A 20,178-nucleotide genomic window follows, 5' to 3' on the forward strand; every position below is an offset into this window, starting at 1 on the left:
AACAATACAACAACACATTATTTGATGTTTTACCTCCTGAATTTTACTATTTTTCCAAAATAATAATTTATTTCAATTTTGATTATTCCACCACATTAAAAAAAAGTTAGGACAGTAAAGCATTTACTACTTTTTAATGTTGCCATTCCTTCTCACAACACTTAACAGATGTTTAGGGACTGAAGACACCAAGTGAGGAAGCGTTTCAGGTGTTATTTTGACCCATTCTTCCTGCAAACAGGTCTTAAGGTGTGCAATAGTACGGGGTTGTCGTTGTCATATTTTTTCATTTCAAAATTCACCATGGGCGGCACAATGGTGTAGTGGTTACCACTGTCGCCTCATAGCAAGAAGGTTCTGGGTTCAAGCCCAGTGGCTGACGAGGGCCTTTCTGTGTTGAGTTTGCATGTTCTCCTCATGTCTGAATGGCTTTCCTCCGGGTGCTCCGGTTTCCCCCACAGTCCAAAGACATGCAGGTTAGGCTAATTGGTAGCTCTAAATTGACCATAGGTATGAGTGTGAATGGTTGTTTGTCTCTGTGTGTCAGCCCTGTGATGACCTGGCGACTTGTCCAGGGTGTACCCTGCCTCTCACCCCATAGTCAGCTCGGATAGGCTTCAGCTTGCCCATGACCCTGGATAGGATAAGCAGTTACAGAAAATGGATGGAAATTCACTACACATTCTCTATTGGGGACAGAGGGGACAGACACCCTCTTCTTCTGCAGCCACGCCTTTGTAATGTGTGCAAGAATGTGGTTTTGCATTGTCTTGTTGAAATATCCCTGGAAAAGATGTCATCTTGAAGGCAGAATATGTTGCTCCAAAATCTCGGTGTACTTTTTGCATTAATTCTGCCATCACAGAAGTGTAAATTATCTTTACCAAGGGCACTGACACAACCCCATACCATGATAGACTCTGGCTTTTGGACTTGTTGCTGTTAATAGTCTGGATGGTCCTTTTCATCTTTGGTCCATAACAAAGTATAACACATGTTATCTGTTTCTTACAGAAAAGACCTTCAATACTGATTCATCTTATCACAATGCATTTTTCCACTATGTGATGGTCCATCCCTGATGCCCTTTTCTGATTTGGGGTTGTACATTCTAACACCACTAATCTCAGCTCTTGACCAAAGATTTTCCTTTACGACATGTGATTGTGCCTGTGACAACAAAATGGGGCCAAATATCATAGTGTATGTACCTGGGATAACATAGATAAGTTACAGTGGGGAAAACAAGTATTTGATCCCTTGCTGATTTTGTTGGTTTACCCACTAAGAAAGACTTGATCAGTCTGTAATTTTAATGGTAGGTGTATTCTAACATGTGGAGACAGAATATCAAAAAGAAAATCCAGAAAATAACTTTTAAATATCTATATTAATTTATTTGTATTTTATTGAGAAAAAGAAGTATTTGATCCCCTAGTAACCATCAAGAGTTCTTGTTAATACAGACAAGTTAGACTCTTCAAATTACCTTGTCACCTAAATTGAAGACACCTGATATCACTAATGACTTGTATAAAAGCCACCTGGCCACAGAATCAGTTAGTTTGTCAGACTCCAAACTCTCCAACATGGGAAAGACTAAAGAGCTTTCTGTGGATTTAAGGGAGAAGATTGTAGACCTGCACAAGACCAGTATGGGCTACAAAACCATTAGCAAGAAGCTGGGCGTTAAGGTGACAACTGTTGGTGCAATTGTGCGCAAGTACAAGACTCACAACATGATCATCAATCGACCTAGCTCTGGGGCTCCAAACAAGATCTCACCTCGTGGGGTTTCCAGGATCATGAGAACGGTGAGAAATAGACCTAATACAACACGGGCAGAGTTAGTGGATGATCTTAAAGCAGCTGGGATCACAGTCACCAAGCAAACAGTTGGTAACACTTTACACCGCAATGGTCTAACATCTTGCAGTGCTCACAAAGTACCCCTGCTTAAGAAAGCACGTGCAGGCCTGCCTGAACTTTGCCAATGAACATCTGAATGACTTGGAGAGTGACTGGGAGAAGGTGTTATGGTCAGATGAGACCAAAATTGAGCTCTTTGGCATCAATTCAACCCGTCGTGTCTGGAGGGAGAGACATGCTGCTTATGACCCCAAGAACACCATCCCCACTGTCAAGCATGGAGGTGGTAACATTATGCTTTGGGGTGTTTTTCTGCACAGGGCACAGGGCTACTTCACTGTATCAATGGGAGGATGGACGGAGCCATGTACCGTAAAATCCTAAGTAAAAACCTCCTTCCCTCTGCCAGGAAGCTTAAAATGGGTCGTGGACGGGTCTTCCAGCAGGATAATGACCCAAAGCATACACCCAAGGCAACCAAGGAATGGCTGAAGAAGAAACATATCAAGGTCATGGAGTGGCCCAGCCAGTCTCCGGACCTGAATCCTATAGAAAATCTATGGAGAGAGCTGAAGCTCAGAGTTGCCAAGCGACAGCCACGGAATCTTGATGATTTAGAGGTCATTTGCAAAGAAGAGTGGACCAAAATTCCTCCTAATATGTGCAGAAACCTGGTCATCAACTACAAAAAACGTCTGACCTCTGTGCTTGCTAATAAGGGGTTTGCCACAAAGTACTAAGTCCTTTTGGCAAGAGGGTTCAAATACTTATTTTCCTCAATAAAATGCAAATAAATTAATACAAATTCTTTAAAGTCGATTTCTTGATTTTCTTTGTGATATTCTGTCTCAGCATGTTAGACTACACCTACCATTAATATTACAGACTGATCAAGTCTTTATTAGTGGCCAAACCAACAAAATCAGCAAGGGATCAAATACTTGTTTTCCCCACTGTATGTACTCATCTCTACTTCCATGTGAGGTACTCAATACTTTATGATGGGTTGTTGTATGTTCTTATGGCAGATTTGGAACTTTGCTGTCTTTTGTTACTCGGATAAACTATTACTGGACAGTAAATTGACTACACTATGAAATTATATATCATCAGAACTGCTGCTTTTCCAAACCAGTAGACCTACATGTGACAGTTTTGCAAACAAGTAACATTGTATACTTCTGTTACTTTTATTGCTTTGCTTAAGCATGGTAGAAATAGTTTCTAAAATTCTTTTCAGTAACACACATCTGATGGTACAAATCAAAGTATCCTTGTTTAAATTCTGATTTTCCCTCATGTATAGTCCAGTCCAGATGGGATTCCCAGCTCTCCTCAATCTCCTCAGTCAGACACTGACTCACTGGAAAAGCCCAAACTAAAGGCAGGAGGATCTGTTGAGAGTCTGCGCAGCTCTCTCAGCGGACAGAGTTCCATGAGTAAGAGAGCAGTTGGGTTGGGAATTATAATCCTGGTTGGTAAAGGCAGCACTAGAGGGAGTTCTAGCCCACCATAACGCCTGTAGCAAGTTTCAGCATATTACACTGAATGTCAATGGCTTGGTTAAAGTGTCACATAAAAGTTTATTATTTTCACCGCTTGCTGCAGGTGGCCAGACAGTGAGCACAACAGACTCCTCTGCCAGTAACCGTGAGAGTGTGAAATCAGAGGATGGAGATGATGAAGAGCCTCCGTACAGAGGGCCTTTCTGTGGCAGAGCCAGAGTGCACACAGACTTCACTCCCAGCCCTTACGATACAGACTCACTCAAACTAAAGGTACTACACACACACACATTTATCAGCCTATGTAGCTAACAGATCATGCATTACTATAGCCACCTTTCCAGTGGCACAGTGTTCCCAGAAGTATGTCCATTTTTTCTAAAATGTCTTATTCCTACAGGCATGAAACTTAATCAGGGATGTTTTTTTTTTTTCAGTTTTCTGCAGAGAACATTTCATTTTTTTTCTTCACATTCTTTTAAGAAATTTGAAACAAACTATTAGCATCTGAATTTAGTGTGACTTGTAGTGTTCTAAGTACTGTTTAGAAGCAATAAGGTTTCCAGTCATGTGATGGCAATGTTCCTGGTGGACATCTGTAGTAAATTGGATCAGTTGTCACAGGATACACAATGAGGTGCATCTTCACAATGTGTGCATGGATGCCGCACAAACAATTGCTACTACATACACCTCATTTTATAACAAACTGATTGTTTTGAATTTTATTATAACCGGGACGACCTGGCGACTTGTCCAGGGTGTACCTTGCCTCTCGCCCATCAGCTGGGATAGGCTACAGCTTGCCTGGGACCCTGTACAGGATAAGCAGCTACAGATAATGGATGGCTGGATGGATAAGTGGGACATCAAGAAAGGCAACTGTGACATATTTTTAAAAATGTCACTCATGAGGAAATCAATGAATTGTTTTGATAAATTTGCATATTTTTTGTTTGTGTTTATATAATAAAAAGAAAATGACACATTGGCTTCAAGATATGAAATTTGTCTTTTCATGTCAAAAAACTTGTATTTTTCATGCAAAATACATCACAGATCTGAGCGACATAATTAAATAATATTGGCTGGCATTGAATGATATATTCCATTCAACTAGCATGATATTGAACAAGTTAAAGATGATGCTAACAATATTGCATGCTATAAAACCAAATGAATGAAACCCACTAGAAGGGAATTGAATACATGTATTTATTCCACCAAAAAAGTGTCCTGTATGTATAATAAATATTATTGACTGGCTTTGGGGCAGCACGGTGGTGTAGTGGTTAGCACTGTTGCCTCACAGCAAGAAGGTCCTGGGTTCGAGCCCAGCGGCTGGCAAGGGCCTTTCTCTGTGGAGTTTGCATGCTCTCCCCGTGTCTGCGTGGGTTTTCTCCGGGTGCTCCGGTTTCCCCCACAGTCCAAAGACATGCAGCTTAGGTTAATTGGTGGCTCTAAATTGACTGTAGGTGTGAGTGTGAATTATTGTTTGTCTCTGTGTCGGCCCTGCAATGACCTGGCAACTTGTCCAGGGTGTACCCCGCCTCTCGCCCATAGTCAGCTGGGATAGTCTCCAGCTTGCCTGCAACCCTGTAGAACAGCTACGGATAAGCAGCTACAGATAATGGATGGATGACTGGCTTTGAGTGGTATATCAGATATATTCCATTCAGCTAGCATGATATTGATATGATACGAGTCGAAGAATATATCTGATACACCATGAAAACAAGCCATTATTATTATTATACATACACACTTTCTCTTTTCCAGTTTTTGTGATGTCCGTTGATATGTTTTTCTCTTGTAGACAGAGGGGAACCATCAGAGAAGGCCCAAACATATCAGCATTTCAAATGTGATATTTAATTTCTTTCATTCTTTAATTGTTTTCATTATTTCATAATGAAATTACATAAAATTTCATTTTAATTATACTCTTCTAATTTTCTCTCTTCCTCATTTTCTTTCAAATTTGCTTCAGAAATGAAAGGGTTACTGTCCTGAAAACATTAGAATAGAGTTATCCAATGAGATTTTTTGTTTGTTTGTTGTCTCTAGGCTGAGAAGAGTTTAGAGCTGCTCACTCATTGGTTAGGACTTCATTGCCAGGACAGAAGGCCATGGCAGTGTATGTTTATGTAAGAAGTGACAGATGCATTAACCAATCTGATTTTGATTTATGGTGAGAGGGACGAAAAATATATTGCCCTACAACGCGAGCTTAACCCTCTGGGGTCTGAGGGTATTTTCTGGCACTCTAATGGTTTTGGCATACTCTGATTTTGTCAATGTCAACAAATCTAAGCAGTATTTTCAAAGTCATATGACTTTTTTTGTATTCAGCACAAGTTCAGCTATAATAATATGTATGTAGTATGTATGTCATGATTGTACTTTAAAAAAAATAACAGATAAATGAAAATGTTGTAAAAAGCAGTTTTAGAACTGTGTTGGAATGTGTGAAAAAAAATATGACCTTACCCATTGTGACGAACCGTTTTGGTCACTTGAGGTGATTCTGTTCAGTCTTAGGAATGGATCAAGCACAAAAACTTAAATCTGCTCCATTGATTTGGACAATTTAACTGGCCGTCAAAAAAATTATGTCCTATTGTTTTGGGATAAAGGGTTGGCAGTGGGAGGGGTATTCAATGAGAAGTTTAAAAAATTTCCATTCATTCATTGAGTAGAGGGAATTACCCCTCCCACTGCCAACTCTTAATCCCATCAGATTAACTCTTAAATCAATCCCATCAGGTCAAGTCACAGTGGGTATGAAGGTAATGTTTTTTCACACATTCCAACACAGTTCTAAAGCTGCTTTTTACAACAGCTTAATTTATCTGGTCTTTGACTTTATTTTGGTATTTGACTCTTTTCAGTGTATCTTGAAATTAACTCTTGTACTATTTTACTCGGTTCAGGGTCACAACCAACTCTGTTACACAATTACTCTGTAATTTTGCTCCCACTCCAACTCCAAATTTTACTCTCTAAACTCAAAATAGAGCAAAATTAGCTATTTTTGAGGAAAATACTTTTAACGCTGGAAAAAATTGCTCAGTCATTTTTCCTGTGTATGCACTACAGTGCACACACATTAACCCATCTGCTCAAAAGAAATAGAAGAAATATTTACACTTACTTGAGTTGACCTTTGGCTGAATCGAGTTGAAAAAAAAAAGCCACAGTTTTTCATCAGTTCTCAAGATTGAACCAAATCGTTGTCCTGAATCATGAAATGAACCATTAATTGATTCGCTGTCCTGAAATTGAATTGCTGTCCTAAATCGTGAAATGAATCATGAATTGAACTGCTGTCCTGAATCATCCGAAGCGCATAAAATCCACGTGCCATCTCACAAGTTTTACCTCCAAATAGCCTGAACTTTGTCTGACAGATTTTATCCTGTTTACAGTGGGCATTCCCACCGCGAAGGAGAAACCAGTCGAAAACGAAAGCGTGAAAGTGATTATCATGCCGTTACCATGTGAATAGTCTTTTATGAATGTGTAAGTGGGAGCTCAGCGCTCCGACTCCAGTGTGACTGAGTAAGGTGACAAGTTTTATGTTTCATATAATGTAGGTAATTTTAAAAATATATTATTATTTGGGCAGTGGGCACATCGGAATGTCTCATCTCATCTCATTATCTCTAGCCGCTTTATCCTGTTCTACAGGGTCGCAGGCAAGCTGGAGCCTATCCCAGCTGACTACAGGTGAAAGGCAGGGTACACCCTGGACAAGTCGCCAGGTCATCACAGGGCTGACACATATGGCCCTTTTCCACTACCCTTTTTCAGCTCACTTCAGCCCGACACAGCTCGCGTTTCGACTACCTCAGAGCAGCACGACTCAGCTCGCTTCAGCCCTACTCAGCACCCAAAACTCGCACGGTTTTGGAGTGGGGCTGAAGCAAGCCAAACCGAGCCGAGTGGGGCTAGGGGCGTGAGGAGACACTCCCCTGTGCACTGATTGGTGAGGAGGAGTGTCCTCACATGCCCACACACGCCCCGCGAGCACGCTGGGATCTGTAAACACCGTAAACCCGGAAGGAGAAGAATTACGAGAATTTCTGAAGCATTATGTGCCTCGCCTCATCTATACGCTCTTGCCAGTATCTGTTGGCGTTGTCGGTGACAACAAGCCACAGCGCCAAGACCAGCAACACTAACGACTCCATGTCCTCCATGTTTATTGTTTACTATCCGGGTCGTGAGACTACCGCTTAAAAGGTCACTGATGTCACTGTTTGCGCCGCCTAACGACATCACGTGATGTCCACCCACTTTCGCTAACTCCACCCAATGTGTCCACCCACTTCCAGCCAGCACGGTTCAGCGCGGTTGTAGTCAAAATGCAACTCCAGCAGCCCCACTCAGCTCGACTCAGCCCAACTCAGCACGGCACGGCTCAGCCCAACTCAGCCACGTTGGTAGTGGAAAAGCGGCAATAGACACAGACAACCATTCACACCTATGGTCAATTTAGAGTCACCAATTAACCTAACCTGCATGTCTTTGGACTGTGGGGGAAACCGGAGCACCCAGAGGAAACCCACGCGGACACGGAGAGAACATGCAAACTCTGCACAGAAAGACCCTCGCCGGCCACTGGGCTCGAACCCGGACCTTCTTGCTGTGAGGCGACAGCGCTAATCACTACACCACCGTGCTGCCACATCGGAATGTGTAAAGTATAAAGTTTGTCAATATGTTTATCATGCTTGTATGATAAAAAAATCATGAACATATTTATCTAAATACATGACCTATTCATTCTAAACCTGCCGAGCTTCACTGGCGAAGCTCTCAACCCCAAAGGGTTAACCGCAAGGGGGTGCCGTCAGTGCGGCAGTGAAGTCACCTTCCAGCTGGTGTAGTGTTCATCGGTAGTGTTGCCAAATGCTAATAAAGCAGTTAAGCTAGTGCTATCAAGAGCAGTTAGCACAGGCTAACGACTGAGAAACTAAGGCTACATCCACACGACAACGGCAACGAGATTTTTTTTTTTTAAATATCGCGTCCACATGGGCAACGGATCAGTAAAATTTCAGGTACATATGACAACGCAACGCTTGCTGAAAATGATGCAATACACATGCCACACCACTACGTGCGCTGTAAGATGGTCCCATCGGAGACACCAGAACAATAGAAGTAGACGCATGTGCATAAACCCCTTCTTCTGTAGCATTAGCCACATAAAGTTTTGATTATTAATCAGTAGCGTAAAACGAAAGACGCGGAAAGAGGAATGAATGGGGGTAGATGGAAGCCGGTACGCCAGCATTCTGATATCCTCCAGAATTCTTTAATGGTCTGGAATAAATTGAATGCTACACGTTGATGGATTACTTTGTTCTTCTACGCCCTTTTTGAGGAATGTATTGTCGGACTTAAACCAACATCTGAAGATGTGAGATCGCTCCTTTTTTTTTCCTATTTTTGCTGGCGGGATTGTTTTTGTTTTTGGAAAGCGCATGGGCGGTGCGCGGTTTGGTACTGCTTCTGCAGTGTTTGGACTAAAGACTCTGCTCTAAGGGCTATTCTCTCTCTCTCTCTCTCTCTCTCTCTCTCTCTCTCTCACACTTTGCACCATTACACAATAAATATTCACAGTGAAAATATTTTGTAAGTGCGTTTCATGAACCAAGTTATAGGATTTGTTGACAACTCGCATCGAGTTCGTTACACTTCTACCCGGCGTGAAGCACTGACAGTCATGTGGTTGTGACATCATTGTAAACAAATCCGTTCTACTCATCCAGACGACTTTGCAACGGCGCCGTTGCCAGATTTTTTCACTCTGGAACCCGTTCTCAAAAGATTTCATTTTGGGGCACCCAAAACACCGGTGCCGTGTGGACGCCAGGCCGAAACGATAAACAATTTTATCAGATTCACCTGAATCCATTGCCATGTGGACAGGGCCTAAGATTTCTGTCTCCAGGCTCTTCTTCCACGCACACTCGCCCCAGTATACTTCATTTCCCTGTGTAATTTACTTATGCCGCTTTTCCACTACAAACGCGGCTGAGCCGTGCCGTGCCGAGTCGAGCTGAGTCGGGCTGAGCGGGGCTGTTGGAGTTGCATTTCGACTACAACCGCGCTGAACCGTGCTGGCTGGAAGTGGGTGGACACATTGGGTGGAGTTAGCGAAAGTGGGTGGACGTCATGTGATGTCGTTAAGCAGCGCAAACAGTGACATCAGTGACAGTGGCGGAACAAGTCAGAGCCGGGCCGGGGGCGGGGCAAATGACCGGGCACTTTATTAAAGCTTATCATAACATCATTTTAGGCTACAAAATGTCCGCAACTGCGGTGTTTACCAATTTCAACACTACCGGGTGCAACTATGTTATTTAGTACATCAAGTCCTTCAAACGAACATGTAACTCAGAAACAAAAAACATTAGGATACTGTACATGGCTCATAATAAAACATCAATAGCCTATACTGCGCACATTATTTGAAGGGCATACGAATGAGCGCTCAGAGGCTGCAACGGTGACAGGAAGAGTCAGAAATAAAAGGAGGGCGGTGCAAACCTCACTGAATGCACTGTGTTTACCAATTTCAACACTACGGGGTGCAACTATGTTATTTTGTACATTAAGTCCTTCAAACGAACATGTAACTCAGAAACAAAAAAACATTAGGCGACATACTGTACATGGCTCATAATAAAACATCAATAGCCTACTGCGCGCATTATTTGAAGGGCATACGACGAGACTTGCGCTCCGCGAACTCGTGAACGATGCTCTGTATGTCACTGATTCAGTGATCTTTTAAGCGGTAGTCTCACGACCCGAATAGTAAACAATAAACATGGATGACATGGAGTCGTTAGTGTGGCTGGTCTTGGTGCTGTGGCTTGTTGTCACCGACAACGCGGACAGATACTGGCAAGAGCGTATAGATGAGGCGAGGCGCATAAGGCTTCAGAAATTCTCGTAATTCGTAATTATTATTCTTCCGGGTTTGCGGTGTTTACAGATCCCAGCGCGCTCGCGGGGCGTGTGTGGGCATGTGAGGACACTCCTCCTCACCAATCAGTGCACAGGGGAGTGTCTGCTCACGCCCCCAGCCTCAGTCGGCACGGCTTGGCTCGCTTCAGCCCCACTCCAAAACGGTGCGAGTTTTAGGGGCTAAGCAGGGCTGAAACGAGCTGAGTCGTGCCGGTTTTTGGTAGTCGAAACGCGAGCCGTGTCGGGCTGAAGTGAGCTGAAGCGAGCTGAAGTGAGCTGACAAAGGGTTTTTCAGCTCACTTCAGCTCGCTTCAGCTCACTTCAGCCCGACACGGCTCGCGTTTCGACTACCAAAAACCGGCACGACTCAGCTCGTTTCAGCCCTGCTTAGCCCCTAAAACTCGCACCGTTTTGGAGTGGGGCTGAAGCGAGCCAAGCCGTGCCGACTGAGGCTGGGGGCGTGAGCAGACACTCCCCTGTGCACTGATTGGTGAGGAGGAGTGTCCTCACATGCCCACACACGCCCCGCGAGCGCGCTGGGATCTGTAAACACCGCAAACCCGGAAGAATAATAATTACGAATTACGAGAATTTCTGAAGCCTTATGCGCCTCGCCTCATCTATACGCTCTTGCCAGTATCTGTCCGCGTTGTCGGTGACAACAAGCCACAGCACCAAGACCAGCCACACTAACGACTCCATGTCATCCATGTTTATTGTTTACTATTCGGGTCGTGAGACTACCGCTTAAAAGATCACTGAATCAGTGACATACAGAGCATCGTTCACGAGTTCGCGGAGCGCAAGTCTCGTCGTATGCCCTTCAAATAATGCGCGCAGTAGGCTATTGATGTTTTATTATGAGCCATGTACAGTATGTCGCCTAATGTTTTTTTGTTTCTGAGTTACATGTTCGTTTGAAGGACTTAATGTACAAAATAACATAGTTGCACCCCGTAGTGTTGAAATTGGTAAACACAGTGCATTCAGTGAGGTTTGCACTGCCCTCCTTTTATTTCTGACTCTTCCTGTCACCGTTGCAACCTCTGAGTGCTCATTCGTATGCCCTTCAAATAATGTGCGCAGTATAGGCTATTGATGTTTTATTATGAGCCATGTACAGTATCCTAATGTTTTTTGTTTCTGAGTTACATGTTCGTTTGAAGGACTTGATGTACTAAATAACATAGTTGCACCCGGTAGTGTTGAAATTGGTAAACACCGCAGTTGCGGACATTTTGTAGCCTAAAATGATGTTATGATAAGCTTTAATAAAGTGCCCGGTCATTTGCCCCGCCCCCGGCCCGGCTCTGACTTGTTCCGCCACTGTCACTGATGTCACTGTTTGCGCTGCTTAACGACATCACGTGACGTCCACCCACTTTCGCTAACTCCACCCAATGTGTCCACCCACTTCCAGCCAGCACGGTTCAGCGCGGTTGTAGTCGAAATGCAACTCCAACAGCCCCGCTCAGCTCGACTCAGCTCGACTCGGCACGGCACGGCTCAGCCGCGTTTGTAGTGGAAAAGCGGCAATTAGTTACTTTTAAAATCAGCATCGACAACACACAACGGACGTCCCTGGCAGCCTGCCACTAATCCCTTGCAAAATCCATTGCCCTGTTGCTTCTTTGGTGTGTCTGGCTAAGTTTTGGCTGAGCTGAAGTCCCATCTCTAATAGTAATGATTCACTAGTGCTTGTAAATATGCGTGAAGAATATCTAATGAAGTTTTGTTAGCCTTTCGGGTGTTCAGTGCATCTTTAGTTTCAGTTTTCAGTTAATTTATTTAGTGTTTAATAATAGCATAGCTAATCCTAGCACTGGATTATCCTCGTCTTTCTCTTTCCCAGCGAATAAAAAAATAGTTATGTGCTTGTGCAGCAGAAAACTTTCCCATTGGCTATTCGCATCAGCTCTGACACGTGATGTCATGTTGTCTTGACAGCATGCAATATCGTAAACCATATTGAACACTCATTCTCCATTGGGTAGAATAAGCAATATGCTAAGAGTATTGCATATTATTGAACCAAATGAATGAAACCTGCAAGAAGGGAATAGAATACATGTTTTTATTCCATGGAAAAAGTGTCCTGTATGTATAATAATTCCCAATATTTCACTCAAATGACATCATTCCCAGTGTTTTCCCGCTGACTTGATCCGTATTGTCAAAATGGTGAACTGGTTCAAAATTAAAATTCTTTTGATTAACTTAAATTTTTTTGTGGATGTGTCCATATAATATAAAGAACATTAAATGGTGGTATGAAGATATGAAGTTGATCTTATGTTGAAAAATATATCACTCTTTCGCTTTGCTTACTTCATGCAACCGTGTAATAGCCCTCTCTCTCTCTCTCTCTCTCTCTCTCTCTCTCTCTCTCTCTCTATATATATATATATATATATATATATATAAATAAAATGTGTGTGTGTGTGCAAACGTCTTAGGCACATGTAAAGAAATGCTGTAGACCAAAATGGCTTAAAAATAATGAAATGAAATGTTTCAACATTAAAAAAAATTACTATAAATTTAAATTTATTATGGCTTACTGCTAATTTTTAGCAGTAAGCCATAATGAATGAAACAAAGTCAATATTTGGTGTGAGACGCTTAAAAAAAAAAGTAGTCTCAGGTACAATTTTATAAGGAAATGAGCTGTAGGCTTTACTGAACATCTTGCAGAAGCAGCCACAGTTCTTCTGGACACTTTCCCTGTGTCCGAAATCACTTCCTACTCACTATATAGTGGACTATATAGTGAGGTCTCCATTTTGTAGTGCTGTCCGAATGTGTAGTGAGAATTATTACACCCTATATAGTGCACTCAAAGTATCCCACAGTGCATCATGAAAAGTAGTTACCGTACAACCGATGGTCACTAACCAAGCAATATATTCCATCATGCATTGTGGTTGCGCTGAAAGAAATCAAATCAAAAGCCTCAAATTTGATTTAATAAAAGGCAGCGGCAAAGAAGAAAGTATTCAGCATTGATTTAAAAGAACTGAAAGATGCAGCAGACACAAAGTACTTTGTATTTATTAGTGTGGGAAATATGCTCAGTATAATATGTATTTATCACAAAAATACATGCACATATTTAGTATTTTGAAAACCCACAAGGTGACTGATCTGGCACATTTTAATTGTGCGACAGTAATGACATAAATAACAATGCGATGGAGTAGTGTCCAAAAGCGTTTTTTCATTTTATCAATGAGCTCACTGTATAGTCCTCTATATAGTAATTCCCTATATAGTGAGTAGGGAGTAGTGAACGAGTGAGTGATTTCGGACACAGGGTTTGAGTGTCACATTTGCTTCTTAATTTTGCAGCAAAACCCAGTAGCCTTCATGATGTTCTCTTTTTTAATCTGAAAAGTGGTCTCTTATGCTGCTCAGATACAAACTTTTTTTTCCTCTAACATTTAAGTCTTTGCTGGAAAACGATCGTTTGGGACTCTAAAATGTTTTTGTACTGACTCAATAATGTAGAAGTCATAAAATAGAAATCTATAGCAAAGTTCGGATAAAAAAAAATAGGGTGCCGAAGACTTTTGCACAGTACCATATATAAGAACCAGTCAATGTTTGTACAGACCTACTCATTCACCAGTTTTTCTGTATTTTGACTATTTTGTACATTGTACAATATTTGTACATTTTGTACAACAATACTGATGAAATAACATATGGAATTTTGTGGTAAACAAAAAAGTGTTTAAAAAACAAAACAAAATATGTTTCATATTTTAGATTCTACAAAGTAGCCACCATTTACCTTGATGATGTTTTGCACACTATTAGTATTATTTTAACCAGCTTCATGAGGTAATCATCTGGAATGCTTTTCAATTAACAGCTGTGCCTCGTCAAAAGTCAATTAGTGGAATTTCTTGCCTTCTTAATGTGTTTGAGATCATCAAACAGTACATTATAAATAATAATAATAATAATAATACAGTAAATAGCCCTATTCCACAACTGTAGTAATCTGTATTATGTCAAGAACCACTCAACTAAGTAAATAGAAATGACATTCCCTCATTACACTGAGACATGAAGTGTCTTCTAATTAATAAAAATAAAGTCAAACCACTGAATTAGTTGGTGTGTCCAAACTTTTGACTGGTACTTTATTAGCTGGGTTTATTTCTACTGGCCTTTTTTTTCATTACATTACACTACATTACAGGCATTTAGTAGACACTCTTATTCAGTGCAATGTACAACAAGTGCAGAAGTCAGGTATAAGAAGTGCTGAACTTCAAGACAAGAACTTGTTAGCATCTCATCTCATTATCTCTAGCCGCTTTATCCTGTTCTACAGGGTCGCAGGCAAGCTGGAGCCTATCCCAGCTGACTACGGGCGAAAGGCGGGGTACACCCTGGACAAGTCGCCAGGTCATCACAGGGCTGACACATAGACACAGACAACCATTCACACTCACATTCACACCTACGGTCAATTTAGAGTCACCAGTTAACCTAACCTGCATGTCTTTGGACTGTGGGGGAAACCGGAGCACCCGGAGGAAACCCACGCGGACACGGGGAGAACATGCAAACTCCGCACAGAAAGGCCCTCGCTGGCCACGGGGCTCGAACCCAGACCTTCTTGCTGTGAGGCGACAGCGCTAACCACTACACCACCGTGCCGCCCACTTGTTAGCATTTACATTAAATTGACAGTAAATGTGTGACAATTAGGCTAACAGCCAGAGATACATTTCAGTACTCACAGGAGACAGGAAATGAAAGAAGATGAAATACAACGTAATCTTTCTAGATGTGTGTCATGAGTAAAACTTTACTGAGATATTCAGAAGGGCCAAAAATCCCAGAGATACTCCAGTAATAATTACATTAGCCAGGTCCCTGTGTAAAACCAATCTAATCCCAATAGTGCTTTATAAACTCAAATTACTCTGCAATTTTTTACCTCTGTGGTACAATATGGGGGAAAAACTTGGACACCTCTCTGTTCATATTTTTTAGACAAAAGCTATTCAGCTAACTATGATGAGCTATGTATATTTTCCGACTCAAAAGAGCATCAGTGTTTAAATTGCATTACAGTGGTGCTTGAAAGTTTGTGAACCCTTTAGAATTTTCTATATTTCTGCATAAATATGACCTAAAACATCAGATTTTCACACAAGTCCTAAAAGTAGATAAAGAGAAACCAGTTAAACAAATGAGACAAAAATATTATACTTGGTAATTTATTTATTGAGGAAAATGAGCCAATATTACATATCTGTGAGTGGCAAAAGTATGTGAACCTCTAGGATGTAGAGTAGAGTAGAGTAGAGTAGAGTGTACTTTATTGTCCCCAGGGGGGAAATTTGTGTTAGGCTTAAACAGTCACTGCAACACATACAACATGCATACAGTACATTAAGACATGGAATACATAAAAACATTGACCTATACATAAACATAAAACTATACATAAAAAAAACTGTGTACTGCATAGCATGGCTGCTATCTGTCATTGAGCATTTTGATAACTGTTGGTAGAAAAAAGTTTTTATATTTGCTCAGTCTGCAATGTGGTGTTCTAAAACATCTCCCTGAGGGTAGCAGAATAAGGCCGAATCCCATTTCACCCCTTGGACCAACCCCTTGGCCCTTCCCCTCCATTTTGCGCGTTCACGTGAAGGGGTAGGGGTATCCCAATCCCAGTTAACGCGGAGGGGTAGGGGAAGGGGGAGGGCTTCCGTACCCCTCCAAACGGAGATTTTCCTGGAGCTGACTCCGAACGAAGGGGTTTGAGTGATTTCCCACAATGCCATGCGGATTTCAGCGAGATTTCATGCGGATTTCAGAAAGATGGCGGTTCCCGCGGCGAAAGATTGTTATAAATGTATTTTCTCCATTATTTACGTGTTTTAAGTTGTTATCCAGAGGAAACACGCCGCTTGATTCGCTTTCGAGCTGAGAATGAGCAGCGATTTCTGAAATCCAAGCTGCTGCTAAAAAGCTTTGGGAGTGAGTATTGTTTTCGGTTGCTTTACTGCGTACGTTTTGTTCTGTTATTCTCGCTTTTATTGTTTACATGAGTGTTCTGACACCTCATTCTGTCGGATGTGGTGCACGAAGCACCAAAGATATCCCATTCAGTGGTGTTAGTTAACAAATCACACCCTGCCAGCAGAGATTTCTGGTTCTGGCTCTGACTGTAGCGGCTGGTCGCAGCCAATGACGCATTTGGTCGCGTTTTGCTAACGTAAACGCTGACGGAGGTACGCGATGACGTATGCGATCGTTGAAGGGCTATCCCAATACGTAAGGGTTGAATTTCAAGCCCTATCCCTTGTAGCTCAGTTTCAAGGGGAAGGGCCAAGGGGAAGGCGGAGGGGAAGGGGGAGGGGTAGGGGTAGAAATTAGAATTGGGATTGGGCCTAAATTCCTGGTGCAATATATGGGTGAGGTCATCTAAAATCTTCAGTGCCTCCCTGAGCACTGACTTTTCATAGAGAGATTGCATATAACCTTGATCTGTATGACCAACAATTTTAAGTGCAATTTTGACCAGATGCCCCAACTTTGCTTTTAACTGGACAGTCAGATTTTTCGACATGTGTATGGTAGTTTTGTGTAATCTGCTATAAGATAAAGAAGATTAAGTGTAGCTTTAAGCAGGGCTGGGAGAAACAAATGAAGTGATTCTCGGAGAGGACTTTTTTTTTTTTTGACAATTCAGAATCCACTACTTTCATAGTGTTTTTAAATACAAGGCTGTAAGCTTTGTGTTAGTATGTCCCAATATCTTGACCACATTTTAGGATGAAAATAATCATTTTAGATATATTTAGAAAATGTCGAAAAATACCAGGTTTCCATACCATACTGTATCACACTTTCTAAAACCATTTGAAAAAATAAAAACAGAAGCCTGCTACTAACACCATACAGTCTTAGTCGTCTTAAAAAATACATCGTCTGCTGGAGTTTAGTGCATAGACTGTCAATGTGAACATGCCATGTAAGTGAGCTGTCCATAAGTACACCCAGGTATTTATAGGAGCAGACCTGACTGATGGGGGTGTTGTGGATGCATACTGGTCTTGAATCAGAAACTGCTCTGGGGTCAAATATAATTTCTTCCATTTTCTTTACATTGACAACCAGGTGATGGGCATCACACCAGTCTACAAACTGCTTAATTTCTAGGTGGTATGGTCCTGCATCCTGGTCTTTATGCAAAAGGCCCAAAATGGCAGTGTCATCAGAAAATTTAACAATGTAGTTGTGTGAGTGTTTACTCACACATTCATTCGTATAGATGGTGAAGAGTACAGGAGAACTCACACAACCTTGAGGAGCCCCTGTACTTATGGATTTAAATTGTGAGGTTGCTTTATGGACTCTTACATACTCCATCCTGTTTGTTAAAAATGAATAATACCATTTAATGATAAAAGTGCTGACACCCATGTTCTTCAGTGTATCTAGTAGTAAAAAGGGCTGAATTGTGTTAAAAGCAGAGCTAAAATCAATAAAAAGTAAACGTGCATAAGCCTTTGGGTCCTCAAGGTGCTTTAAAACTAGGTGGGTGATGCTACTTATAGCATCATTTGTGCTTCTGTGGCATTTGTAGGCAAACTGCCATGAGTCTAGTTTTGGGTTTACCTCAGTTACCTCAGAACTTTTCGGTTTAAATGATTAGCAGTTAATTTGAAGGTGAAATTAGAGTCAGGTGTTTTCAATCAATGGAATGACAATCAGGTGTGAGTGGGCACCCTGTTTTATTTAAAGAACAGGGATCTATTAAAGTCTGATCTTCACAACACATGTTTGTGGAAGTGCATCATGGCATGAACAAAGGAGATTTCTGAGGACCTCAGAAAAAGCATTGTTGATGCTCATCAGGCTGGAAAAGATTACAAAACCATCTCTAAAGAGTTTGGACTCCACCAATCCACAGTCAGACAGACTGTGTACAAATGTAGGAAATTCAAGACCATTGTTACCCTCCCCAGGAGTGGTCGACCAGCAAAGATCACTCCAAGAGCAAGGCGTGTTATAGTCCACGAGGTCACAAAGGACCCCAGGGTAACTTCTAAGCAACTGAAGGCCTCTCTCACATTGGCTAATGTTAATGTTCATGAGTCCACCATCAGGAGAACACTGAACAACAATGGTGTGCATGGCAGAGATGCAAGGAGAAAGCCACTGCTCTCCAAAAATAACATTGCTGCTCGTCTGCAGTTTGCTAAAGATCACGTGGACAAGCCAGAAGGCAATTGGAAAAATGTTTTGTGGATGGATGAGGCTAAAAATAGAACTTTTCGGTTTAAATGAGAAGCATTATGTTTGGAGAAAGGAAAACACTGCATTCCAGCATAAGAACCTTATCCCATCTCTGAAACATGGTGGTGGTAATATCATGGTTTGGGCCTGTTTTGTTGCATCTGGGCCAGGATGGCTTGCCATCATTGATGGAACAATGAATTCTAAATTATACCAACGAATTCTAAATGAAAATGTCAGGACATCTGTCCATGAACTGAATCTCAAGAGAAGGTGGGTCATGCAGCAAGACAACGACCCTAAGCACATAAGTTGTTCTCCCAAAGAATGGTTAAAGAAGAATAAAGTTCATGTTTTTGAATGGCCAAGTCAAAGTCCTGACCTTAATGTAATCGAAATGTTGTGGAAGGACCTGAAGTGAGCAGTTCATATGAGAAAACCCACCAACATCCCAAAGTTGAAGCTCTTCTGTATGGAGGAATGGGCTAAAATTCCTCCAAGTCAGTGTGTAGGACTGATCAACAGTTACCGTAAACGTTTAGTGGCAGTTATTGCTGCACAAGGGGGTCACACCAGATACTGAAAGTAAAGGTTCACATACTTTTGCCACTCACAGATATGTAATATTGGATCATTTTCCTCAATAAATAAATTACCAAGTATAATATTTTTTTCTCATTTGTTTAACTGGGTTCTCTTTATCTACTTTTAGGACTTGTGTGAAATGATGGTTTAGGTCATATTTATGCAGAAATATAGAAAATTCTAAAGGGTTCACAAACTTTCAAGCACCACCGTATAGTCAATGTTATAGATTTAACAATAGAATATGTCTTTTATATATATATATATATATATATATATATATATATATATATATATATATATAAATGTTGATAAGAGGAACTCAGGAGTCGAAGAGGCCATTGCAAGCTCCTGAGTAGCAATTCCAATTTCAGGTGCTGTTTTTTTGTTTGTTTGTTTGTTGTTTTGTTGTTTTTTTACAGTCAGCATTTGGGAATTATGAGTTACAACCTATAGGCAACATGAGGTTTGGGTAGAGCAGTGATGAGTTCTTTGAAACTTTACTTGTTTAACCGAACCTCATATATGTTTACTCTCTCCATTTATCTTTCTGTCTTTGTGTCTGTCTTCTTTGGCCTTGTTCAGAGAGGAGATGTGATTGACATCATCAGTAAGCCGCCAATGGGCACATGGATGGGGCTCCTCAACAACAAGGTCGGTACCTTCAAATTTATCTATGTGGACGTCCTAGGAGAGGAGGAGGAGAAACCCAAACGCACCATGAGAAGGAGGAGAAAGGGTCGAGCTCCAAAACCCAGCTCTGTAGAAGAGCTTTTAGAAAGAATCAACCTAAAGGTGAGAGGGAGAAACAAATATATGAGAGGCAGTGTGTTGAGTCTAGAGCTTTCCTTTCATTTCGCCTGAAGCTATAATGACAGAACGTGAGTGACAGAGATGGAGAGAGAATGGAGGTGGTTCTTGTGGTAATGAAAGACTGTGACTCTCCCACGTTTTTTCCCCCCAG

The 20,178-nt window shown here is 41.6% G+C and overlaps 1 protein-coding gene across 5 annotated transcripts in view; it reads left to right on the forward strand.

The window, feature by feature from the left end:
• The window catches only part of sash1a (SAM and SH3 domain containing 1a), a 266,052-nt gene that overhangs the window by 226,143 nt on the left and 19,731 nt on the right, over positions 1–20,178 (forward strand). For all 5 annotated transcript variants that reach the window (XM_060914078.1, XM_060914077.1, XM_060914074.1 and 2 more), the window contains 3 exons: positions 3,176–3,308; positions 3,478–3,647; positions 19,800–20,009. In XM_060914078.1, the coding sequence (XP_060770061.1) occupies positions 3,176–3,308; positions 3,478–3,647; positions 19,800–20,009 (513 nt within the window). The remainder of the gene's footprint in view (positions 1–3,175; positions 3,309–3,477; positions 3,648–19,799; positions 20,010–20,178) is intronic.

This window comes from Neoarius graeffei, chromosome 2 (genome assembly GCF_027579695.1).
Source record: "Neoarius graeffei isolate fNeoGra1 chromosome 2, fNeoGra1.pri, whole genome shotgun sequence".
NCBI lineage: Eukaryota > Metazoa > Chordata > Actinopteri > Siluriformes > Ariidae > Neoarius > Neoarius graeffei.